Source organism: Parasteatoda tepidariorum, chromosome 10, assembly GCF_043381705.1.
Source record: "Parasteatoda tepidariorum isolate YZ-2023 chromosome 10, CAS_Ptep_4.0, whole genome shotgun sequence".
Lineage (NCBI taxonomy): Eukaryota > Metazoa > Arthropoda > Arachnida > Araneae > Theridiidae > Parasteatoda > Parasteatoda tepidariorum.
In genome coordinates, this window is record NC_092213.1 from 50,682,511 (window position 1) to 50,709,081 (window position 26,571).

The window sequence follows — 26,571 nt, forward strand, 5'->3', positions numbered from 1 at the left end:
GACGTATTTAAATAACAACCTCCTTTATACCTCGATTTTTTCATAAGGGTAGACAGGAGATTGTGATAAATTTAAAGCTAGACTGGTAGCTAAAAGTTACATGCAAGTCCCTGGAATTGACTTTCAAGAAACTCTCCCGTGATCAAATCAAAATTTATCAGATCTTATTGGCACTAGCTGTGGAATGTGAAATGGATATTCATCAAATGGATATAACAGGGTTCCCACTCAATTTCAGAAAAAAAAAATTCCCTGACTTTTCCAGGTATTCCAGATTAATTTCAACGAAAATCCATACCATATTTTATCTATACTACGAAATTTTTCATCAGAAAATTTGGATTCTTTTATTTGTTATGCCAAGTATTAGATTTTTTGTGAAAAATAAATATTATATGAGGAAGGAAGCATTTCAGTATGTCTAAAATGTAAAACTTCTACAATAAATAATAGATGTTAGAATTATTTAACTCGAATCTCAATAACTGAGTATTGTTACTGATAATTTTAAGACTGGTTTCTTTCCAGCAATAATGAAGGAGTTTTCCAGGCTTTTGCAAGAAAACTGCAACTTTCCCTGATTTTTGGAGTTGAAATAAAATTCCCTGACAATTCCAGGTTTTCCCTGACCCGTGGGAACCCTGATATAACTGCTGCTTACCTGAATGATACTTGAAAAGAAGGCATTTACATGAAACAGCCTGAAGGAGCCATAGTGCCAGGCAAAGAACATCTTGTTTGCCACCTTAAAAGCGATCTATGTATTTACTATCATTCAAATAAAACACTTTACCTTGACATATATGCTGATGATATGCTTGTTGTTGGAAATCCAGAAGTCACAGATAACTTTTGTTTAAACTTAAGGTTAAACAAAAGTTTAGAGCAAGAGATCTTGGAGAAGGAGGTGAAATTTTATTGATGAAAGTGAAAAGGTATGCTGATGGATCCTTAACCCTAGACCAATCATCCTACGTTGAAGTATTGAAAACGTTTGATGCAACCTTACTCAGAGGATGATCAACTCCCTTAGACCCAAGTGTTGAACACTATAAGTTAACCGATGATGAGTGGAAGGAAACTAAAGAAACATCGAACAAAATTCCATACAGGCAGTTTACTGTACCTTGCCTGTGGTACTCGCCCTGACATTGCTTATAGTTCAACTTATATGAGCCAGTTTAAGGAAAGACCTTCTGAAAACCATTGGCCAAGTGTCAAACACTTATTCAAGTATCTTAAACATACAAAACATCTTTGTTTGACATATAGAAAAACTCGAAAGAAGATAGAAGTATTTTCCGATGCAGACAGAGCAGCAGATTGCATTGGCAGAAAATCATTTAGTGATTATGTGGTCATTCTTGGGGGTGCTGCGGTGTCTTGGTCCAGTAAGAAACAACATTGCACTGCATTGTCTTCTGCAGAAGCTGAATACCTGGCAATGACCCATGCCACCAAAGAAGTATTGTGGATAAAGAGTTTACTGTTTGAGCTCGGTAAAGAAATGTTTGTACCACCTCCCATACTAATAAATGTTGATAACCAGGCAGCTATGTTCATAGCTAAAAATCAAACTACGTCTGATTGGAGTAATCACATACATCTTATGGATAATTTCATTTGTGACAATGTAGTTCAAAAAATTTTTGAGTTTCAATATATTAATTCACGAGATAATGTAGCTGACCATTAACAAAAAACATTCCGAAGAAAGTTCTCAATAGTTTGAGGACTCAGTTAGGTTTTACAGAATAACTGTGATATATTATGTATATGTGTAATGATCATTCCCGGGCCCTGTTAAGGTATATAAAATACCAGAACAGGGAACAAGGCATATTTTTAGCCAAATATTGTACACATAAAGTAATGATTAATCAATAAAACCAACGATGATAGAATCAACCAATTAGGTTACTGCAAGTAATCTAATTGATGAATTGCCTTATTTGTTAATCTGTTTTTGGCAACAGTCGTTGTAATTTAAAAAAAATATCAATAGAAGCTTCTTTTTCTGACGAAGTTTTTCTCATGTTATAATCTTTATTAAAATATTTCTTTTCTCAAAATGATCTGTTCATTTACAATTATTATTTAATTTCAACAAATTAGGTTTCTCACCAATATGAGCCCGTTTGTGGTTTGTCAAACAAAATTTTCATGAAAAACTCTTTATTTTGGTTTGTCTCAACATTTAAAAATACAGTGCACTCCCGATTATCCGGGTTAATCACCGGGACAGGTCGCACGGACAATCGAAAAACACGGATAATCCGAAAACTCCTTTTGTTAAAGAAAAATTCAATATCAGTACAAAAAATATAAAAATTACTGACATTTGCATGCATAACATCAAACTAGGAATTTTCCTTTTTAAAAAATGTGCAATGCGTCTTCGCCATATATCGATACACATATTTTGCGAACCGCAGTAATGTCAACGTAATCAAATCCTCCCATGTAATCTAATAAAGCTTCCACAGAGCAGCAGAATGAGAAATTGTATTTCAGTCATTTACTACATCAGTTACTATCATCACTATTTGATTTAACAATATACGATGTCTTCATCAGTCAAATACTGGAAGCCAGGCTCACATGCATCACTTTGAAACCTATCTTCTAAATTTTCTTCATCAAGAATTTCGAAACCTTAGATTTCTTTTGCATGTTCGAGAATACTGTTATCATATTTTTCTTGAACATCTGAAGAGGATTGTTCATCAAGCGGTATGATCTTTCTCCAAGATCGTGATAACGGAGACGATTTTACCTTAGACCATATTACTGATGTTCCATATACTGCAATCCAATAACGAATATTGCTTCCAAAAATTTGGTAGTGTTATAACTTCATGAATCAAATTTTTTTAATCTTGAAAATGTTTCTCTTTATATTTTTTGTTTGACTCCGGAATGAGCACGGATAATCGAGAGTGTACTGTACCAATAGTTTCGCCTGTATATTAAGGTTTGCCTATAATATTTCACTCAAAATATCTATTTTAGAATTAGTTGAAAATAAAAATTTTTGTTTAGAAAGGAGGTTATGAGGTTTACCAAACGGTTTTGAGGACAAACATTAGTTAATTTAGTGTTCTATTTCAAGAAGAACTAATACTTGATTTATCAATAACTTTCATTCATGAGTTGCTATAACAAAACAACTTTTCATGGCCAAACATTAACCTTGGAGGTCAGTTTCAAAAAGCTTGCTTAATTTTTTATTGGCATTAACTTTTCCCTCCTGGTGATGTGAGTTGTAAGAAGCTAAAGCTTTAGCTAAATAAATGTTTTTTGGAGTATGGGATTAAAAGAAAATTGTTGGTCTGCTAACCATTTTCTACCATGGCCACACCATAACTAATTCAAATTTCAGATTAAAAAAAAAAATAAAAAAAAATCGCATTTTGAGATTTTAGTTTTAGAAGATTTCAGCCTAAAGAACATCTTCAGATGATTTTGTTTATTTACAATAACCTTTTAATTAGTTAACATTTGAAGGTAAAATTCAAAAGTTAAAATCCAACTAAAAAGCATTTATTGCAGACATGATATAACTGACCCACATCTGGTTGTTGCAAGAATACTTTACATACAACCATTAATGCATATTTTCCCCAAAATACTTAAAGTACCAAACAATATCAGTTTATGTGCAAAAGGTAAGAACACTTTATTGGTGCAAAACATGGGTTGACTATTATAAATAAACTGATTTGATTTGAGTCAAAATTATATTTTGAGAGAAATTTAAAAAAGATTGCAATCAGATGCAACTAGAAAAATAATTAATTCAAAATCTGTAATAAAACATTTATTCAAAAATAAATACACTATTTACACGAAAAGTAGTACTCCAACATAACATACTTTAATATTTTTTCCCCTATGACTCAGATGACGATGATAACATTTTCATGAAAGACAGAGAACGAGTGAATTAAAATACAGCACTCATGGCATAGTTTCCAATGCATAAAATATAGTTCATTTTCTCCTGCAAAGATTCCCACACTTTAGAAGATTCAGAAATTTCTTTCAAAATTTCCCTTAAGCTGTTTTCTTTTCCAACCATTTCATAGTGAATCTATTAAAAAACATGGGGTTAACAAAATATATTAATTAATAATATAAATTTAAAAAGTTTTTATGAATCACTTGCATAATTATTATCAGAGCCAATAAAAATAATAAAAATAGAGTTAAATCTCAAAAGAGCAGCAACTCTAACACAAGGAGAAAACCCTTGAAAATTTTATATACAAAAAAACTTGATATCAATATATATACTCTACGTGTTTAATATAATTTTTTGAACAAATAGTTATAGTTAAAAAACCTACTAATGAAGAATATCACATCTCAATAGCAACTAATTTAAGAAAAAAAAACTTAGTTCTTATATAAAAAAAGCACGACATTAGATTTTAAAATCAAGTGAATCTGAATCGCAACATTAGATTTTAAAAGGAGGTAAAACAAATTTCGATACCGGATTTTTAAATCAAGTAAATACGAATCGGGATGCTTGTTTATTTAAATTGCATGAATACGAATCGCAATATGTGACTTGTTTAATAATACAAGCGTGTGAATAAGAATAGTGACATTGCATTTTAAACTCGCTTGAATATGAATCGCGAAATTGATTTTAAAATGGTGTGAACATGATTCCCAATGTGTAACTCTTAAGCTTTTGAGTTTTCTGATTGACTCATTTCTATCTGAATAGTTCAAAAATGGCTCTCAAAATCTTCCTCGACCACATAACTTTTTTTTAAATCTTTTTATGTTCTTGAGACCAAATCTCAAGTAAATAGCATTTAGTTTCATCAAAGTTTTATATAGTTTGGGTTTCAGATTATGTGTTAATGTTTTAAAATTGAATTATTTTTGCAATGTCAAAAGCTGCAGTTACGTTACATTAAGCCTTTATTTAACTTCTGACATAAAATCATTACTTTCAGTTACAACTAAACATAAGTATTTGAACTTTGCAAATTAATTGATCTTTAGTTTTTTCACTTACCTTTTTACTATTATTTTCTAATTTACAATTACTTTCCATTTGACAGTTAATTTTTATTTAGCTTGCCATTATTGGAATTCATGAAGGCATTGAGCTTGAATAAAAATAATTATTAACTAGCTTAGCTAGAAGTATTATTTAATTGTAGAATTGTTACAAATTCAATTTAAAAAAAAATCATTATAATTCTAACTTTGCTATGAGGTGCATCAAGTTAACATACAACATAAGTTAACATAAACAAAGGCAAACCTTTTTTCTATGTTTCTTCAAAATGCATGAAATTTAAGTATAAGTAAAAGAACTTTGAAGTTTGAAGAACTTTGAACCAAAAAGTGAAACATCATTTGATTGTTATTTTATTTAGTTTATTAGACTGCTAAATTATATCCACCACAAGAGGATATGGTATACTTAATGCCACATAGAAGAAAAGAAAAAACTAGAATCAAGCACAAATAAAACTGCAATAATAGACACACTATATTTAAGGCTCTATAAACAAGAATCTTCGCCAGCATCTTAACTTTATATTTGGTATTTAGACAAAGAGGAAGGTTCTTATAAAACTAAAATTATAGTACAGTAGGGAACCGATTATCCGGAACGATCGGGACCATCGCTATTCCGGATAACTGATTTTTCCGGTTTTCTGAATCGCTACAAAAAGCCGTTTTTGTATTGTTAAACCCAACTAACAAAGAAATTATTTTTGGAAATAATCTTAAAAAGAAGAAAAAACGATGAAGTAATACACTAATGATTATTTCCAAAATGATGGTAAGGTAAACATCTTTCAAAAAAGAAAGAAAAATCCTGAAATCTTATGAGGGAATATTTTTTTTTTTTTTTTTTAAAAATAGTGGGAAAATTTATCGAATTTCGTTCCGGTTTTTTGGTTTTCCGATTTCCGGATAACGGGTTCTGTACTGTATGTTTATTTCTGTACCCTTTTTGGGGTTCATTCAATTTCCTTTGCTTTGTTCTAAGTTATATTATCTTCTAACCTTGTTTGAAATGATATTGTTTTCCTTATATCAGTTATAGTTTGTTACTGTAAAAAATATGAAATGGTTCAAAACATTATTTAAGAAAAGTCTCAAAAGCAAACATTATATATAAAAAAATTAATTATAATAATAATCATCACAAATCAGGAAAAAATTATGATGGAAGCCTAAAATATTTTGTGAAATTAGTTAAGAAAAATATTTTATTCCACTGTCAGACTGGCAAAAAGTTTGCAGTCCATAAGGCACAGGTTTTCAAGGTTTTAAGGCACAGGTATGGGGCCATGACTGCTTGATGTTATAACTATTCCATAACTGCCAACCTTAGGAATAAAAATTTAGGAACACTACATGCGACAAAATTATACGCACCAATCACAAGAGTAAGACAAAAATGTAACTATTAAATAATAACACTAATAGAAATATCATTAAATACCTTATGTAAATTAGTAAAACAAAACTATAAACTCCATCTTTTGTGGGAAATTTATAATATTAATATTATTTTGCAATTAGAAATACCGGTATAATAGTTTAAAAACAACCATTACCTATTATATAATTATTCCTCTCCAAATTATAAAACACAGGTAAATAATAATCTACATCATAAACAAATATTTCCGATGCAGGTGTTTAAATACTTTAATACATTTGTTAAAAAGTAATAATAGTTGCAGTGTTAACAATTTAGTGAAATGATCAGCAACAGCTATTAGAGTAGCACTGTCCAACAAAAAGCTACTAAAAAATACATCTGCAAAATAATCACAGGAAGCGCGCCTGAGGAGATTGGATTAAAAGCAAGGGATTGGTTTAAAAGCAAACATACTGCAGTTTCACGAAAATTCAGATTTGATTAAAAAATTAGGAACCAACAGTTGGCAGCTATGCTATTCAGATATTGACTATCATATGGGTCAAACAGAATACGAAATGCCATTAAGGTTTTTAAACTCTGATAGCTTATTTGTGAGTTTTTTTTTTAAAGTTGTGACAGCTAAACAAAAAAAATTATAATTTTTTTTTAGAGAAAAAAATATTTTTTATCATTTTGCAGAGTATTTTCTTCTAATTACCCACATATGAAGTGAACATTATATATAGTTATAATACTTGCATATTTAGCAGTTAGTGGACCTCAAAATTTTTGACAAAATAGGCAGCCGTTCAACGGGAAAGGTTAGAAACCACTGGCATAAGGAATTAATATTTTTTGCGACATTGAGGTTTAACTGTATAACAGTTTTATATCGTAAATCTAAATATATTCTAAAATAAATTAATTAGCGGCCATGTTTTGCATAAAAAAGCTTAATATTTTACCTGAAGGAATAATGCTGAGTAGGAGTTGGTCAGTTCGAAATCAAAATTTGTTTTAATCATGGCATTAATCATTCTTAGGAAGGATTCCATCAGATGAATAGAACCTCCATTTTCAGGGCTTAAACAACGAATTTCAACATCAATGTTGGAAGGCGATAAAGTTTTAAGCTTATTAAAAACTTCTTTATCTAAAAGAAACAGAGAAAATTAATGAAATTGCATTGAAAACTTTTTGACACTTTTCATAAAATTAAAATTTGTACAGAAATGTTAAGAATATTTAAGATAAATGACTCAGCATATGCTTTGCAAATTTCACATACTTTTTATTTATTCTCTTCATATATTTTGATAATATGAAGAGAGAAAAATCAGGTTCCACGAAATAATATAAATTTCTATTAAGTATTGTATAATATGAAATTTTTTTTAGATATGTTTACAACCAATAATGTAATTATAAATTTGATAATAATATTTTTAATTTATGATAGACACTTAACGGATTTGAATTAAAGTATTTTTAATATGTTTATTTTGAGTTCACAATTTTAAACATATTGAATGCTACAAGTTTGAAATTGTCGATAGCTTCTACTACCGTGGCTAGAAAGTGATGAATCAGAAAAATTAAGATACTGAGATAACTTGACGCATTGCTGCCGTGAATAGTTGTCTTAATGGGTATAGGGATTTTCTAAAATCCAAAGTAGCAAATAAATAAAATCATGTGATATAAAATATATGTGATACATAATAAGACTTTAACTCACATTTGTCTTGCATATTAAGCTATGACAAAACCACTATCTCTGAGCAGGGTTGGCAAGTTTTTGACACATGACGGTTTTTACCGGTTTATATACCATGGTTTTTACCGTCATGTCAAAAAACCCTCTGTCAAAAACCCATAGTTTTGATAAAACTGTATTTTAATTTGAGTTTAACTGCTTATGATTTAAAATTAATTCATTTTTGGGCAATAAAATCAGAAAAAAAGTTGTTAAAAGATATTTAAGAACAGATTTTTGCATTTTTCCAACATGATTATATCAAAACATACTATTTGAAGTAAAATATTAGGATACTAAACAAAATTTTCAACATTTCCAAGCATCATTTTGTTTGGCATATTACATTACTGAAGAATGTCAAGTCATTCCTGACTTAGAGTTTGTTAGTAGTTACAAGTTTTTAAAGTTTTTTTCAGCTTATTTCTAATATTTAAGAAATGCCAAATTTTAAATTCTTCTTTTTAGTTCTTGAATTTATTAATAGTTCCAAGTTTTTTTGTTTGTTTGTTTATTTCTAAAAATTAAGAAGTGCAAAATTTTGTATCCTTTGCAAATCAAGCTATAATGATAAAAGTTAAGTATCACTATTTTTTAATAAGTATGTTACAATATTTCTGTATGAATGTTTATCCTTCAATAAGAATATGTGTATATAGTTGCAAAATCAATAGCAATCATTTACAACATTCATTTATAAAGGCTCTCTGAGGTCATAGTTTTGTGAAAGCTTTTGAGTGCAGGCAATAATACAAATACAAAAAGGAACAGATAAACAATAATGACCAAGACAGGCTGTATAGAAAGGCAGTTACTATGAACCACAATACCAGGAATTCTATAGTTAATCAAACTAAAGTGTTTAAAGATTATTTCTAAATCAACAAAGGAAGAGGTATTTACTTTGTGCTACGTAGAATAAATTAGAATATTCTAAATACACTGGTGTAAGAAATTAAGAGAATTTGCAGACTTGGTCGAATATCTCTACAACTACTGGACCGATTTTAATATGTACATACATTGATACAATACAAAACAAATAATTTATATTAAACAATTGTTTAATATAAATATTTATATTAAACAATAAATTTTTAGTATGCTAAACGCCTTAACAAATATTATTGGAATAAAAGGAAAGATCATAATATAATGAATATGACAAGTTTTTTAAAAGAGAAACTTGTGAAAGAAAAAGTTATAAATTCAACAAATAATATTCATTTTCTGATTCACTAAAAAGTATTCATTAATCAAATAAATGATACATTACAATCAATTGTAATACACATCAGGGTGCGTAGCCAAATCTTTGAATCAAAAATAAGCAATTTTTAAAAACTTTTCAAGCACTTTACAAAAATGTTCAAGCACTCAAAAAATTCATATTCAATCATTGATATCATTGAAAAACAAAATCTTTTTATAAACAGTTTTAGCGTTAAAAAAAAAACCAAAAAGAAACAGACGTAAATCAAAACAATCAGTACTTTCCCACATCATCCAGTGAATTCAACTTGACCCTGAACTCAGAACAAAAGTACCCGAACCCCCTACGTCAAAAAAGTGTTAGAAGTAAAATAAAATAAACAATAATAAAATTAAAATAAATTAAAAAGAAAAACATTTCATAAGGATCTGATATTCTCCATCCGAATTGGAGCACTCGGGTTTCAGTTTCAAGTGTGCGTGCATGCGCAAGTCATAACGTGGGTACGACATGAAGTCAGTGTGGATGATTATGTAGCAAACACCCCATTTTTCGTGAAATGCATGGGATCCACCAGATATCACTGAAGGGGAAAAAAAAGCACTTTTTAAAAACGGCAGCTGAAAAATGCACCTTTAAAAGCTTTTAAAAACGAAATCCCCAAAAAAGCACCTTTAAGTACTTTTTACAAACGCTACGCACCCTGACACATGCATGATCATGCGTAACGCTAGTTGGAGTCGGCAGGTATTAAACAGCGTTTGCAGAATTAAAAAAAAGGAGTCAATAGGGGGTATGGTCCCCTCTTACAGATATACAGGCCTTGCAGCATAATTTCATACTTGGAATAAGGCAGCTTATCATTTCCTGTGGCAATTTCATACCTTCCAACTCCAACGAGTGTTACGCACGATCATGCGTGTGTATCACAATTGTTAAATGGTTATTTATTTTGTATTGTATCAATGTATGTACATATCAAATTTCATAGAAATTGATCCAGTAGTTCTAGAGATAATTGACCAAGTCTACAAATTCTTTTAATTTCTTATACTAATGTATTTTAAAATATTGTTAATTTGATTTAAATTACAAACAAGTTTATTACTAAACTGCAAATATAGTTAAATAATATAATTCTATAGTTTAAAATTAAGGAACAAAAATTTAAAGAATATATATATTTTTTAAAAATTAACAAGTGGCACACTAGATACTTGAAAATTTAACTTGCACTACAATCGAAAAAGGTGTGCCATCTTTGCTCTACATCTTAAGAAAATAATTTGTAGAACATTTTTTAAAATTTAGAATAATAAAATAGTAAATTAAAATAATGACAATATAAATGAAGAGCAACAAGCATTAATATTACTTACATTTCTCTAAATCATCAGCTGTTTCTAGCAAAGTAGAAAATTCTGACTTATGTTGCATTAAACGGAGAATTTTAGAATTATCCTTCTGTGAGATAAAAAGAAATAAATAAAAAAAGGTCAAAGTTATTTTTAAAAGAAAGGAAATAAAAATATAGCAAAACAACAAATTCAATAGTAAAGGTCAAAGAATTTAGTCTTGATTTATAGCTTATAAATAGCAACCATATACAAAATTTAAAAAAAAAAAAAAAAATCAAATAAAGTTTACACACCATAAAAATGCTATAAAAACTAAATAAAATATTAACCAAACAAGAAATTTTAAAGATTTCTATCATTATAAAAACGTTGCATAATAACCACTAATTTAAAGACAACAAATATTTTTTATAACATCTCTAATTTAAGAATATAATAAATATCTAAAAATTAATTTAGAAACAGAAAAAAATCTAATCAAAATAAATAACATTTTTATAAATTTTAAAATTTACTTTTGTTTAGGTACATTTATTTCAGTATTTAGCATTATTATATTTTATCTCAGTAGATTTAGCCTGATAAATTTAGTAAAAAATCGGTTCTAATAGGGATTTTTATGAGAATTTTCTGAATTTTAAAATCTTTCTTAAAATTTACAAAAACTAGCAGAGTTGAAAAAATGGGGAAACTGTCAAAATCTGGAAGTTTACTGGAGAATCCAGTTAAGTTGAAAGCAATGTTTAAAAGCAATGTTAATGTGTTGTTTAAGTTGAAAACAATGTCATAAACAAACCATTAGCTAGAGAAATATAATTTCATTCAACTAAACAAGTACTGAATAGAAATTTCAGTTGACTAACTTATTAAGTAGATCTCAGTTATCTTATTGCACTAAAATGCTACTAGAGGACTAGATATCATATGAACATATAGGTTTTGAATGGGAGAGAACAGCAACACATTTTTTAAACTAGATTGTTTAAAAAATTTGTAGAAATAGTATTTGTTTGAACTAAATTTTTTATTACAATGCTAGAGGACAAACTTTGATATTATAGTATAAACAAAAAATAATTGCTTTTGAATTTATTTCAGCTTTAAAGAGGAGGGAGGACAAACAATTTTTCGAATATAATAAACAATCTAATTTTTTAATGAAATAGAATGATTTAATAAAATTTTCATAAACTTTAAACGAAACAGAACTAAATATTTTAACGTATAATTATATTAAGTTGAGTATAATCAAAGAAACAATTAAAAAAAATTTAAACTTTGGTATACCGTACCAAAAACTCAACACTTATTGGTAAAATAAATTGCGATTAAAGAAAACAAAATATCCTCTATTTTATCAGATCAATAAAAAAAATTTCAAAGTGCAATTGGTCTGAGAAAAAAAAAAAATTTAGCAGACCTATTGACTCTAGTGTGCAAAATTTTTAAAAAGATTTGTATATTAATTTTCTCAGAAATGGCGACCACTGATTTAAAAAAAATAATTTCAAAAAAATTTATTTTTCTATATCTGCTCTAGGTTAGAAGATAGAAAAGTATTGATTGTGAGGTTAAATGCAATTGTCAACAATTTACCACTACTATACGACTCTTAACTGCAAGTTAAAAATTTTCACTAAAACAAAAACTGCAGCATTAAAAAAAGAAAAGAAGAAAGTTAAGTATTTAATACGAATAAAAAGTGCTATAAAATTAAAGGCATGGAAAACTCATCTATGTAATTAATAACAAAGACACATTTATGCATACAAGAAGTAGAGAAAGTAACTTACCTCCTTTTTATCTTTATCATCAACTAGAAATGTTGGATTCAAACCTGATACAACTGGTAGAAAAAACGGTGCATTTTTGGGAATTTGAATGGGCTCTTTTGGTTTGTTTCGACGCTATTAAAAAGAAAAATTTTACACAATGAGGAGAGTTATCTAAGGATAAGATTTATGTCATTTACAGAATGAATGGAGCATTTCACAAGATAAAAGAGGCATTCTTTTAAAACTATTGTTTCTGACAGAAATTTTCCCCAAAAGTAACATTGTAAAACATTAAATTAACACAAATATAAAAAAAATTAATTTAAGTAAATATATTTCAATATCAGTCTAAAACAGTTTTTCCTGTTCTCTAATACAGTTGTTCTATACTGTATCAGTCTAATACAGTTTTCCACAGTTTTTCTGTATCTTTACTGTATTACACTGATACAGTTCTAATCAGTCTAATACAGTATTTCTTCTTGCTTAATTTAAAAGAAAATATCCCTACAGCATAAACAGGGGTAACAGTGACATAAAGAGAAAAACCCTGAAAATTTTATATCAAGATATCAATTTGTATACATGTTTCATAGTTAACATAATTTTTTGAAAATAAGATTTACAATTAAATTACCTACAAATTATAAATATCACACTTTTATAGTAACTAATTTAAGAAAAATCTTAGGTCCTGCAAACACTGCGATGTTGGATTTCTAAAATTCCGCAAATATGAACCTCAATATCGGATTTCAAAATCGCATTAATATGAATCGCAATAATGGATTTTAAAATTGCATGAATATGAGTCGCGACATGCGATTTTTGCGGGATCACTGATAATTTATTTTATGGTGGTTCAAATTACATTTTAATGATCCTGGACTAATGGGCCACTGTTCATTTCGAACATTGACATCTTAAATAAGAAATTCTGATATGTTTAAGATAATATATTGAAAGCAATAATAAGACTCAAACCTTGATAATATCTAGGTCCAAGAGATTTAACCATTGAGAGTTTGGTAACATTGATAAAGTAACAAGATGATCAGAAAATTGGGTAGGTGACATAAATTCTGGATAATCTTCATCCATATCAGTAGAACTACTTTCAACCATTTCAGAGCCTGCAAAGGAATAAATATTGTCAATAAAATCATTTTTATTGATTTACAGTTTATTTCATTTTATAATTTCAAGTTTAAAATTTAGGTTGAAAGAAATTGAAAATCACAGTTTGAAATATACATTTGTGACTTGTTGAAAAAATAGATTTCCATCATATCTCGTTGCTTTAAGTTTTTAAAATAAGTCTCACATATAAACTATAAAAAAGATAGATTTGAATAAATAAATAAAAAAACTTGCATTAATATCAAAAAGATTTCAGAAATTAACAATTGAAAAAGTTGCCTTTTAAATCGTTTTTTTCTCTCCTTTTTTTTGTTATAAACAATTGACTCAGCAAAATTTTGAAAATAATTTTATTCATGAAAAATAAATTAATATAGTAATGAATCAAATATTTCTGAAACAAGCTTAAAAATGAGGGTTACACTAGGCTTTGGTTTTTGATGACTTAAAAAAAATCTCTAAAAACGTTCTGAAATTATATTAGAATTTCAATTTGATAGACAGCACACCAATCAATTAGAAATATTTCCATCAAAAATTTAAATCCAATAACATGCATTTTAAAATATGTATATTAAGAGAAACTGAGATGAAATTTTCATGTGAGCTTGAAACATAACAAATAAATGCTAAAAAGGGAATAAATTAGAAAACCAAAACATGATAATGCATGTAATGTTCATAAATATATTGATGTCTTTTTCCCTTTTTCATAAATGCATATAAATTGAATGTTAAAAAATTTTCAAATAAATTACCCGACACATATAGAAAATTCCATTCAAAAAATAAATATTCTATACAATGAACATCACTAATAATATCACTGGATTATAAAATCAGCTGCTTTTTTAAAAACAAATTTACAAGAACAGAATCATTACAATATCAATACATGCTAAAATTATGATTCTGGTTTTATAAAATAATATTTAATAGGGTGTATGTTTAAAATAGTTTAAAAAAAAAACAAAAACATCTGCTCTTTTTGACTGCATAGTTTGAATTTTTGAAGAATATCTCAAGTTTTGAAAACATATAAATAAGAAATTTCATTTGCCCTCTGTTACAGGTGGGGATAGCTGTTTCTGAGTGAAATAGTAAACTTAATGTTAAAATTTTATAAAACAGGGAGTTTAAAGGAATCAAAACCGCTTATAAATTAAGAAAAGTTATAGAATGCCTATCATCAATCTATGTCAATAATTATTCCTCATTCAATAAAGCAAATCTATTTTCAATAGCTTACAGTAAAGCGCTTGACATTTTAAAAAGTAAGTAGTAAGAAAAGTAAATACCGATAGTTACAAACAATTTCAGAAACTTTCAAACCATTTTGACTTTTGAATTTTTGCTAATCAAACAAATGTGCCAATATTTTATAACCTATATGTAAATTTAAAAAATCTAGCTAATATTTAATTAAAATGTCAAAAGTTGACTCATAAGAAGTAAAATATAAAGCAGTAATTGTTTTTGCTTTAGGTGAATTTGCAAAGTTTAATTTTTAAAATTCTTTTCTCTGAAGTATACAAATTCCAATTTATAAAATTAGAAACTATACAAAATCAAATGTTCTCAGAACAAACATGATTTTAAAAGGCTTCCCTTTAATTTCCCACTCTATTTAATGGAAGAAAAAAATCCTAAAAAAAAAAAAAAAAAAAAAAAAAAAAAAAAAAAAAAAAAAAAAAAAAAAGGGTGAAAAGAATGAAAAAAAAAATTAAAATGTAAACATCACCAAAACCCATGTCTTAGTGATTATAACATATAAAAATATTTCACAAAATAAATTTCGTGTGATTAACAAATGATAAGAAAGAAAAGGAATTTACCATCGATTTCTTGAACATTATTTTGAGGAAGATCAAACAATAAAGGATCATACGAGTCAGGTAATGGGTGAAGGGAAACATTATCAAATAACGTCGAATTAGCCCACAAATATATACCAAGGTTACCAGCATGTGCTGTAGCAAGAAATTCACTTGTTGGTGAAAAAGCGAGACTTACACAAATAGGTGAAACTATGAACCAGTCAATACACCTGAAAGAAACTTATTTTTAAAAATACTTCATTTGAAATTATTCATAAAAATGTTTCATGATCATAGTATTTCAACATTTTATCTCTATTAATTTCTTTACTACAATTTTGACTATTATTTTACTACAATTTAAAAAAGTATTGATTCTTATAATGTCAACTTATGAGTTTGTGAAAAACAACCAAGTTTGTGAAAAACAAACAATGTTTTAAATCAATCAATACTTTCCATTGGGTTTCATCAGAGATGTTAATGATATTTTTTTAAAGCTGCACAAAAGTTAGTGATGTAATTAAATTTAGTGGTAAGTATATTTTATTTATGTTTTTACATATACAAAGTTTTAATCATTTAAAAGCTTCTTTTTAAACCATTTCACTAATTACTCGAGTTTTATTCACTTTTTACGAAGGAAAAACAATTTAAAAACTTGAATAATGTTATTTGTATCGAATATTAAGTATTGGGGTATAGGATAATTAACACGGCCAATCATGGAACTTTTTGGGCTGCACATTCTTGCATGTAGAACTTATATTACTAAAAAAAGTATTTCTAATTTGTTGCTATCAAATTTAACAATGAAGGTTCGAAAAATTTTGAGTTTAAAGTATAATCAAATAATAATTGTTAATAACACTAATGATCAATAAAGATTAAATTTTGATCACAAATATTTATTTCATAATAAAACATAAACAAATAGTAGATTTACCTGCCTGAAGGGATATCCCATGTTTTCACAGAGGAGTCTGATCTTGCAACAATTAACCATCTACAATCATGACTAAATGACTGAAATATCATATTAAATATTCTTAATATACAAACTTATTATTTTCAACAAACTTATTATCTGTATATAAAGTTGGCTAAATTTATTTAAAATAATCTTAAAATGTATAATACATGTATGCAACATAATATTTAATTACATGTATGCAACATAATATATAAAAAACATAGCACTTTAAAACTGAAAATGAAAAAAAAAAAAATTTTTTTTTTTTGGCCAAAAAAAGCAAGAAAGAGAAATTTGGTGAAAAAAACAGGAAAAGCTTCAATTAAGGAAGGAATACACTATACATAGATCAGAAATCCTAAAATCAAAATTCTATTACCATATCAGTGACGCTACCACCATCATCTTCAAAAACCCTAACTATTCTTTTAGATTCAATATCAACAATGATAACTGAAAAACTATCCAGTGCAACAGCAAGCATAGCACTGAAATAAAATGGATTTTATAAGTACCTAATATTAACGAGAACAAATTACATGACAAGATTTAAAGCTTACAGATCATGCAAATTAGCAGTTTGGGCTCCGGGCATTGTAATTAAATATTACTAATACTCTGTCCATACAAGATTAGGCCTTACATAACCTGAATAATATTCTGCCCTCCAACGTAAGAGTTATTTTTACAGGGTAAACATTTAACCACATGTCACATAATAATAATTACAACATTTTAATGTTGAAATAATCTGCCTACACACGTAACAGCCACACACATCACAGCCCATATGCAAGGTTATATAGGAAAAAATATAGCTATTATTTTTTAAAGAATCAAGTTTTAAACAATGAACCATCAGAATAACAAATAAATAATTGAAGAAATGATAATATATAAGACATCAGTTATTAAATGTTTTGTTTCCACAATTCTATATAATGTAAAAATTATAATTAAATAAATATCATCCATATTATAATAAGACTGGACACTTAAATTTGTGTGTTGGTTCAGTTAATTGAACTTTTGTCTGCATTTTGATAAATTTTTAATCAATGCAAATAACTTGCAAAATACTCATTCATAACTGCGAATCACAAGTGGCTTTGCTTTGGAGTAATTAGGCAGGTTTTTTTATGTCCCCTAGTCAATGGCAAACCAGTCATTTTTAACACTGACTAAATACTGCAAATAAGTAAATGAGATGAGGCATTTTAATGCTATAAAATTTATACAATTAACACTTGTTTTTTGTTTTCATTACTACAGTCATAGTGAACCTTCAAGGGACTGCAATTTCGGTTCACTATAATCGGGAGTTCACTATATCCGTTACACAGACAATTTAACTAATGGTTCCAAACTCCTCCCTTTTATTACACATTATTCAAATAAATGACTGAAAAATATTATACAGTTGCAAAATAAAATTAATAATTCTTAGCTGATCAGCAACCCTCAACATCACATATGGAAACACTTCCCGACTCTCAGATTATTTTTTACGAGTTTCTGTTATTCCATTTTTTAAACTGTCTAACCTACCATTCGAGCACATAAAAGTAGTCTCACGAAATCGCTTAACAAATTCATCGACAAATGTCCAGATACTGGAAGATTGCGGCTTCTTTGAATTCTGAACCACTTCAGTAATGCTTCTTCAACATCCTTGTGATCTGTTTTTCTCAACTTTTTTCTGCCATCTAAATTTTTTTTTCATGAGAAGAAATTGTTAATTGCCTATTTTTCCACATGTTACAAACTGTAAATTTGGATAGTTTACATTTGGATAGTCCTCTGACAGAAAATGCATATTGATCCCACTGACACCTTACAGGTGCATCATCTGCCTGGGTTGGAAACATCTGCTTGGTTTGTTTAGGAATGGGAAAGTGAAATAAAAGAAGCAAACAATAAAAAATGCTTATCGCTACATTCCCTTCTATAGCTGGCTTTATAAATCAGTATATGTATTTATTTTGAAGTACAAATTTCGAAATTATTACAAAAAAATTCAGAAAAAAAATCAGTCGAAAGACAGAAAAAAGTTCATTATATCCAACTTCCTCACTTTTTCGGTTCACTATATTCACATAAAATAACATTATTCATGTATAGCAAGGGAAGGGAACGAACATTTCGTTCACTATAAATCGTGTTCACTATAGAGGGGTTTGACTGTATTTTCAAAATTTTTTTTTTATTCACTCTCATCAGGTCATATAATTTTATACAACAAAAAAACAGGAGTTTAGTGAATACTTTTTCAATCATTAATCATCATAATTTGTAATAACTAAATTCAATAAGACAGAAGCACATCAAATATCACTAAAGTGAGCATATAAAGAGGAAAATGAGCAGTGCTTATGCAAAGTGGTAACTTTCTTTTATAGGAGAAAGTAGCTTGTAAATTATAAAAATTAAAAATAATTAAATTTTAGAAAAATATATATCTCAGGGAAGATTAAAAATAATTATGTCAGCATAAAGAGTTAAAAATTTAGATAAATCTAACAATATCTTAAATAATTTGAATGGTCTTAAAGTTGTAGATTTTTCTTAATAAGGCAAATTCACTGAACAAGATAATGCTACATTATGCTTTACTTATTATGATTAAATAAATTTACCTTTCTTTGTGAGATATAATTTTAGCAACACCATAGTTGGTTTCAAGTATTGATAAGAGAGAATGATCTTTGAATTTCCAAAACTTAAGGACTTTATCAGCACCACCAGATACCACAAGTTGATTAAAACCATCAAGAGCAATACCCCTCACACTTTTCTCATGAGCTAAAATTATTAAAATTCAAACAATATAAAAATAGTTATTACAAGTTGTCCAGCAAGAAGACATGTTTAAATTCCCTGTAAATACAGGATTTTCCTTGTATTGTGCAGATATTTAATATTGAATTTTATTGAATAACAAAAAAATACTTGATCATTTAAAATATGTTAATAATCAGAGGAAATAAAATAATATTAATGGGCAGTTTAATAATATAAAATAATCTATAGGTGTTTAAAAATAGTGCAGGTTTTATTCTAGACCTTAAAAAGGGCAGGGCACCAGAAACTGTAAAGGGCATATTCCCCTAAAAAAGAACATCCATTACGAAAAGGAACTTTGGATTTCGCAAAAATCTGCATCGCCTTTAAAAAAACCAAAATATACTAAGTTCTTAGCTTTATCACTACAAAAAAAAAAAAAAAATCTTATTTTCAAAAAGATAGTTTAACTTAATAATTTTGCAGTTAAATAAGCACATTTGATAAACTGGTTTAAATGTTTTGAAAAAGGGTAAGTAACTGTTATAACTGTCGAAAAACAAATCTGAATTTTTCCAAATTCAAGTTTTCATGCACATTTAAAATTTTTTATGGATAGCTACTACACTTTTCTGTTGCCTTTATGGCCATTTTTTTACTTAGATTTCTTGAGTTGAAGCATTAAGATTTTTTGCCTAACTAGAGTTTATTTGCATTCCAGATCATTGAACATTTACAGCATATAAATATACATATCTATTTTACAGTGAGAAAATAAAGGAATTGATCATTTACCAGTATCTTTTCCAAAGGAGCCTCGATATAAACCAGATTGTATATTGAATTTATCTAAGTGACCAGTGTTATAACCAATTAACACAAAATTTCCACAAGAACTGATTGTAAGGCACTGAAAGAGATGAAAATGCCTGTTACTTATCAAAAAAAAAAAAAAAAAAAAAAAAAAAAAAAAAAAAAAAAAATGGAGATGTAAAATTGGTAACTGGTGGAAGGCGGTTAAAGAGATGCAATTTTTTTAGTCTTGAACACTAAAAACAACTAATCACACTATCAAAAATGATATAAATTAGTAGCCAATCTAATACAACGTGGCATGCCTGAATAATACTGGTCGCATGATTTCCAGATTTATGGACAATACTTATACAAATTGTAGACAATACTTATACAAATTTAGACAATACTTAAATAGATAATAGCTCCAAAAATAAGCCCCCTTATAATCTTAGCTATTTATATTAAAAACAAAGACACACACATAAAAATGAAGATGTATAGAAATTAGTTATTAGGTTGATTGGCTAAAGAAATTGTAGCAAATCTACTACAACCATTGGCATACCTGCTGTTGTTTTGAAGATTGATAGACTATACTTATACAATCTTAGTTATTTATATTAAAAACACACACAAATAAAAAAAAAATATGAAGATATATCGAAATTGGTTACAATGCAAAATGGTCATTGACCATTTCATATGTAAACTGAGAAACGGAGAATTATAGAGATATGAATTTCTTAGTCTTTACAAACTCTAATTAAATTGAATATTAAAAACCACTAATCGTGCTATTCAAGATGATTTAACCTTGTAGCCAACCTAAAATAGCCTGAAATTGTTTTTGAGATTGATAAACAATACATAATTTAAGAATACTGTTTTAAAAAAAATTTAATAACTTTTGTACATTTAACATTTCTAAAGGCACACGACTTTAGTTAAATATTAATAAGAAAAAAAATCGAAATTTACAATTAAGTTGAAAACAAAACAGAAATAATAAATAAATAAAATCAATATAAGATTGTCTAAAATAACTTTACTTTTACTGTCTAAAATAGTTTATACTAGCTTATAACTTTAATATTAAGCTTATTTTGATTCTATTTTAACATTATTACTTTCAGATGATGATTAAAAGCATTTCTCAAATACGTTAATACATATTTTTTTTAAAAATTGCAATAAGTTTTATGCATCTCGCAAATTGTTATAATTTCCTGTAACAGAACATTTCAGCAACATTAATTTGCAATTAAAATACAACATTAATTTATTTTCAAATATTTATAATTAAAAAGCTTCTTGAAATTTATTAAGGAAATTTAATGCCTTTCTTTATTGTTATAGGAAACAAACTATTACCAAAGCTTCAACATGTTTCATTCCTTTGAACCGTTCATGCATTGGTTTATGTTCTCCCATACAGCTTCTATCAAAGGACCAAGTTGTTACTATTTTGGAATGGCGGTGAATAGCAGCAACATTATCCCAATCCTTTTCTCTGGTAGTTTCTAAAATAAATTTTTTAAAATAAATAATTCGAACAATTTAGGTAGTTTATAAAGTTTATAATAGGTAGTTTATAAATATAGAGACGTAAAAAAAAATTATAAAATTTTTTTACGGCATTGAAAAAACAATTAAAAAAAAGTTAATCATTAGGTAAAAAAAATTTCAGGCATTAAATAGAGTCACAACTTTAACTAATTTCTTAACTTCTACCATTTTTTTTTTTACTAATTTACTAAGTCTTACATCAATAGCTAAATAGTTGAATGCAATTTTTTTAAATTCCCCATTTTGATTTCTTCTTTTTACAAAATTACACTGCAATTATTTATATTCTTTGAAGACCATACATATACACTATTTCAACAGAATCTGGCTTTGTTGCTCGATGTTCACCTAAACTTAATGGTATCTATAGATCAGGTTTTTACTGTGATGGTGTTCTTGAGGACTCTGCAGCCTCAAAAAGTTTGTAGCTGATATAGCAATTCAAAAAATTTTGAAGCTGAGATGGAAGCTATTTATGAAGCAATCTTTAGATTTCCTTCTATCACAAATTATAAGAAGTTTTATTTTTAAATTCTATTTAATTTTTGGCTCTCACTAAAATACTGGGGCAGGATGACTTTCTAGCCATTGTAGCAGTGTTATCCAAAGAAAAATTTTTAGAGATACTTCTGCACCAATTTTTGAGGAGTAAGTTTCTTAAACAGAGGGTTGAATTTCAAAACAAATTATATTTGTGAATTAATGCCCATTTTATAACCCAGATTATATTACAACTAGGATATAAATTATGCAAAGTAAATGCACTAGAATTATAGCTGAGATATTTTACCAAAGAAAATTACTCCGAAAGATTTTATTCACTACTTATGGAATAAAGTTTCTAAAAAAAAAGTTTACAAAATATATTGAATCTAATTTTATCAAAATATTAAAATAGATCCTATAGATCTATAGTTATCAAAATAGAAAAACTGCAATATTTTCCAGTATTTCTGCAATATATATACATTAACTGAACTTAAACTTTAAATAAACCTAATGCAATGTTATGCATTAGGCTTACTCACAATTTTGTATAGTAAAAGGCATTTAATTCATAAAGATAGATAAAAGATTTCTTAATTTAAAAAGGGAGTTCTGAATAAAAGTTAGCATAACATTTTAGAACAAAAAAAGTCTTAAATTGATATCTATAAATGAGGTTTGCTTCATTATGTATTAGCAACACTTATTTAAATATTCAAGCAAGCAATAATCTGCACAAAAATTCTATTTCAATAGAGATTTTTTAAGGAAACTAACTCAATTTTAGGGAATTTTTTAATATGTACAAAAACCAGGAGAAGTTTTACTAAACCAGTAGGCAACTGGCAAAATCCAGTAGTCCAATGGAAAAACCAGTAGAATTGGCAGCTATGTTTAACATAACATTAAACAAATAAACATTATACTCAAACCATAAAAATAATAATCTGCACAGACCATCTCCCGAAAACTCTCTGAGGTATGTTACAGTTACTAATTTCAGACACCACTTTTTACGACTTTTTTAAAGAACCCTAGCAATGCATAGGTTTTGTTCTACTTTTGACTATTTCCCCTGTACTACAAGGGGCAATATGGATTATAATCATGTACTGTTGTGTTCTTATCTTCATGACACCTTTCTATTACCAACCATTTTCAATTTACAGAATTCTGAGTAGTTTGTGAAAATACATAGTAATTGGACTCTTTCCAGATATAGAATTAAATTATAATATAGTTAAAATTATTGTATAAACATTAAGAGAAGATATTTTTTAAAAATTATATCAAATAATTAAACAGGAGAAGAAAAAATACTTTCTGAAATACAAATTTTTTTGTTTGATAATAAATGTATGAATTTCGGCAAAATAAGTATGCAATAATTTTTATTTATAAGCCATTCTTATCTTGAAGCAACTTAGAATTAAGGGAATTTAATTTTAAAGAACAAGGAATGCACATTCATATATCTAACCAATATTTATCTAACCAACTCATTACCCATTAATTGAAAATGCATTTTGCTAGAACAAAACGCACAATCTGTTAATGCCACGAAAATTCAATCTTTCTTTTTTTTTTTTTATCAGACACAAGAAAAACGATGTTTATTAATTTAATTTTTACAGCAAGTTCTGTTTCACGAGACGAGTTTATGAAATAGAGGTTTTTTTCAGGGGCAAATAATTTTCCGTTACGTAAACTTCTAATAGAAAAAAAATTATAACTACAGACCTGATACAAAATCAATTACAGGCAACATCTTATTGGGATCATTTCTAACTCCCTTCTTTTTTGCTGCTTTTCTGTTGAAAGATGCTTGGCCAAGACTTTTATTTAGATTATCAGCAACAGTAGAGAACGATCTTAAAGTTGAATCTAGACCTATGAAAAAATAGAGAGTATGGGGAATTGGAATTTAATGTAGAGCATAAACTAACATTTTCAACAAATAACACAGCAGAACATATAAGTAATTATCAATTCAACAAAGAAACACATAATCATGCTAAATTTTCATACAAATTTAACAGGGTTCTTGCTAGAAATTTAGCAATATGTGTAAATTGAAATACAACAAAAATACATTTTCAGACTTAAATTCTAATGTTTTAAACTAAAACAGAAGCAACAAGTTTTAACAAGGTTAAATGGTGGTTACCAGCACTTAATATATCTTTTCCATTGGCTCCGTAAAACTGAATCTTAGTAGGAGGGCTACTGTGACCTTCTCTTAATCGTAACAGTCGACCACCTTCATCTGGGAGATCAAATATCCACATCTGCAAAAAAATACAACAGTTATATATAAGAGCTTTGATATAAATATGAGAATTGGAAAAATAGGTGTAAAAAGATACTGTAACAATCAGATAAAAAAAATCTACAACCTAAGATTCAATCACCAGTATTTCATATTAAAAGAAATTTTATTGTTTATAGGAGTTCACTTCAAATGATCCAAATAATTTGCGCAGACGATAATTTAGGTAGGGAAATGAGAAAAAAATAATACCCCGAATACATCTACTTTTTTTCCTATTTTAAAAAAAAGATTTAAATATCTGAACTTAGGGCCGGGACAGCCTGGTTGGTAGGGCACTGGGCCCATGTTGAAGAGATTATGGGTTCGATCCCTGAAAGGTCGAAGACTCCCCATATAGTTAACGGCGACTGATGCATGTTAAATCTGTTGGGTCACTAAGTCCTCCATGCTCCCATAACAAATCAATACCCCTGGGAGTACTGATCCAGGAACTTCCTTGTTTTCTGGACTGGGATCAAAATTACAAGGATACAGAGTTGATCATTGGTAGTCGTAAGCCTAGAATTGAGTCGGCTGTTCGATGGTTACATATAAAAAAATCTGAACTAAAATATAGGGAATTGTGGCTGGCTGAAAAATATGGTACAAATAACAAACATCGAAGTGTAAAAAATAATGAAATTTTGTAAGTAACTAAATCAAACAGCGAACTTAAAGTGTAAGCAAATGTGATCACTAATTCTTATAAAAAAAAAGGGAATTTATTCTAAGAAATCTGGCATGCAGTTTTAGGTAAATTTAATCAGCTGTGTGATACATATCAGACCGTGCTTAATCTTTACCTTCTTAACTAATTTTGACACTGAATAATGTTAAAAAAAATTTCAAATTACTATAAAGAAAAATTTATCACATTAAATCAAACATTTATTTTAATAAGTTATCAAACATAGCAGTTAAAATATATTCAAAGTATTTTGAAATAATGATTATCTTATTTCAAAATACTTTGAATTAAGGATTACTGAATGTTTGTAATGCATACAAATATAACGAGCAACTGAAATAAATTCACAAAAATTTTCTGAAATAAATTAGTGAATTGTTCCTCTAGTGAGCCACGTTAAAAAAAATCAAAACTGCCATCAATCTTTATACTTTGCATTTGGATGAGTGCCCTGTACTATCTGCTTATTTTAGTAGAGTTTTGAAATAATGAAAAGCTCTTAGTCTAATGATGAAGTGACAAAACACCTGGCAATTGATAAATTTAAAATTTTATTTGAATCGATTTTACACAATTATATAAACTGAAGAATAATATTGAAATTAACAAAAAAACACACACACATCACTATGTCTCTAGAACTAATTGCACGAACCAAAATGTAAGAGTTAGTGTTGAAATTTTCTCTATTGTCTTGAAAAATGGTACAGTACAGAACCCGTTATCCGGAAATCTGAAAACCGGAAAACCAAAAAACCGGAACGAAATTCAATGAATTTTCCCGCCATTTTTTAAAAAAAAATTTTTTTTCCTCATAAGATTTTAGAAATTTTCTTTCTTTTTTGAAAGATTTTTACCTTACAATCATTTTGGAAATAATCATTAGTGTATTACTTCATCGTTTTTTCTTCTTTTTAAGATTATATTAAAAAGTTTTTTTTTTAGTTGGGTTTAACAATTAAAAAAAACGACTTTTTGTAGCGATTCAGAAAACCGGAAAAATCAGTTATCCGGAATAGCGATGGTCCCGATCGTTCCGGATAATCGGTTCCCTACTGTATTTTAAATAATAAATTATAAAATATCAAAGAAAATAGTTGAACAGTTTTTGGAAAATCTGATTTTTTCATTATGTTTTCCTAACATAGTAGAGTATAAAAACGATTATACAGACTGGTCATACCCCTTCACCTAAAAATCTGGATAATTTTACATTTAAATAAATAAATAAAACAGTCCAAAACTGACACAAAACTTAGCATCGAATTGCACTTTCTTATAATACATATATAACCAATATAGTTGATGTGCTAATGTCATACATAAGTGTTATGGTGTTTTTGTCTTTCATCATTCATTAAAATTTTTTGATGCAGCAATAGCACACATCTTTTGTTTTTCCATTGGTTGTGGTTTAAAAATACATCTTACACTCACAAAATTAGTAAAAAATTGGACTGTGCACTCTAGCATATGTTTCAAAAGGAAATGAAACTGGAA

At 27.8% G+C, this 26,571-nt stretch overlaps 2 protein-coding genes across 2 annotated transcripts in view; one reads left to right on the top strand and one right to left on the bottom strand.

Moving 5' to 3' along the window:
• The first annotated feature begins 1,066 nt into the window (after positions 1-1,066).
• Positions 1,067-1,696, top strand: LOC122270547 (uncharacterized). Its single transcript, XM_043048240.1, has one exon. The coding sequence runs from the start codon at positions 1,067-1,069 to the stop codon at positions 1,694-1,696; it is 630 nt and encodes a 209-aa protein (XP_042904174.1).
• Positions 1,697-3,805: 2,109 nt separating this feature from the next.
• The window catches only part of LOC107445490 (WD repeat-containing protein 36), a 30,773-nt gene continuing 8,007 nt past the window's right edge, over positions 3,806-26,571 (bottom strand). Inside the window, exons 8-20 of the mRNA XM_016059892.2 lie at positions 24,240-24,360; positions 23,813-23,962; positions 21,392-21,540; positions 20,018-20,132; positions 19,078-19,243; positions 16,821-16,929; positions 16,415-16,494; positions 15,487-15,698; positions 13,496-13,644; positions 12,530-12,643; positions 10,758-10,842; positions 7,375-7,562; positions 3,806-4,093 (exon numbers count right to left, since the gene is read on the bottom strand). Coding sequence (XP_015915378.1) covers positions 3,947-4,093; positions 7,375-7,562; positions 10,758-10,842; positions 12,530-12,643; positions 13,496-13,644; positions 15,487-15,698; positions 16,415-16,494; positions 16,821-16,929; positions 19,078-19,243; positions 20,018-20,132; positions 21,392-21,540; positions 23,813-23,962; positions 24,240-24,360 — 1,785 coding nt within the window. The 3' untranslated portion in view covers positions 3,806-3,946. The remainder of the gene's footprint in view (positions 4,094-7,374; positions 7,563-10,757; positions 10,843-12,529; positions 12,644-13,495; positions 13,645-15,486; positions 15,699-16,414; positions 16,495-16,820; positions 16,930-19,077; positions 19,244-20,017; positions 20,133-21,391; positions 21,541-23,812; positions 23,963-24,239; positions 24,361-26,571) is intronic.

Excerpts from the sequence above, each read along its gene's own strand:
- LOC122270547 (XM_043048240.1), top strand. The coding sequence starts at position 1,067 with ATGAGTGGAAGGAAACTAAAGAAACATCGAACAAAATTCCATACAGGC.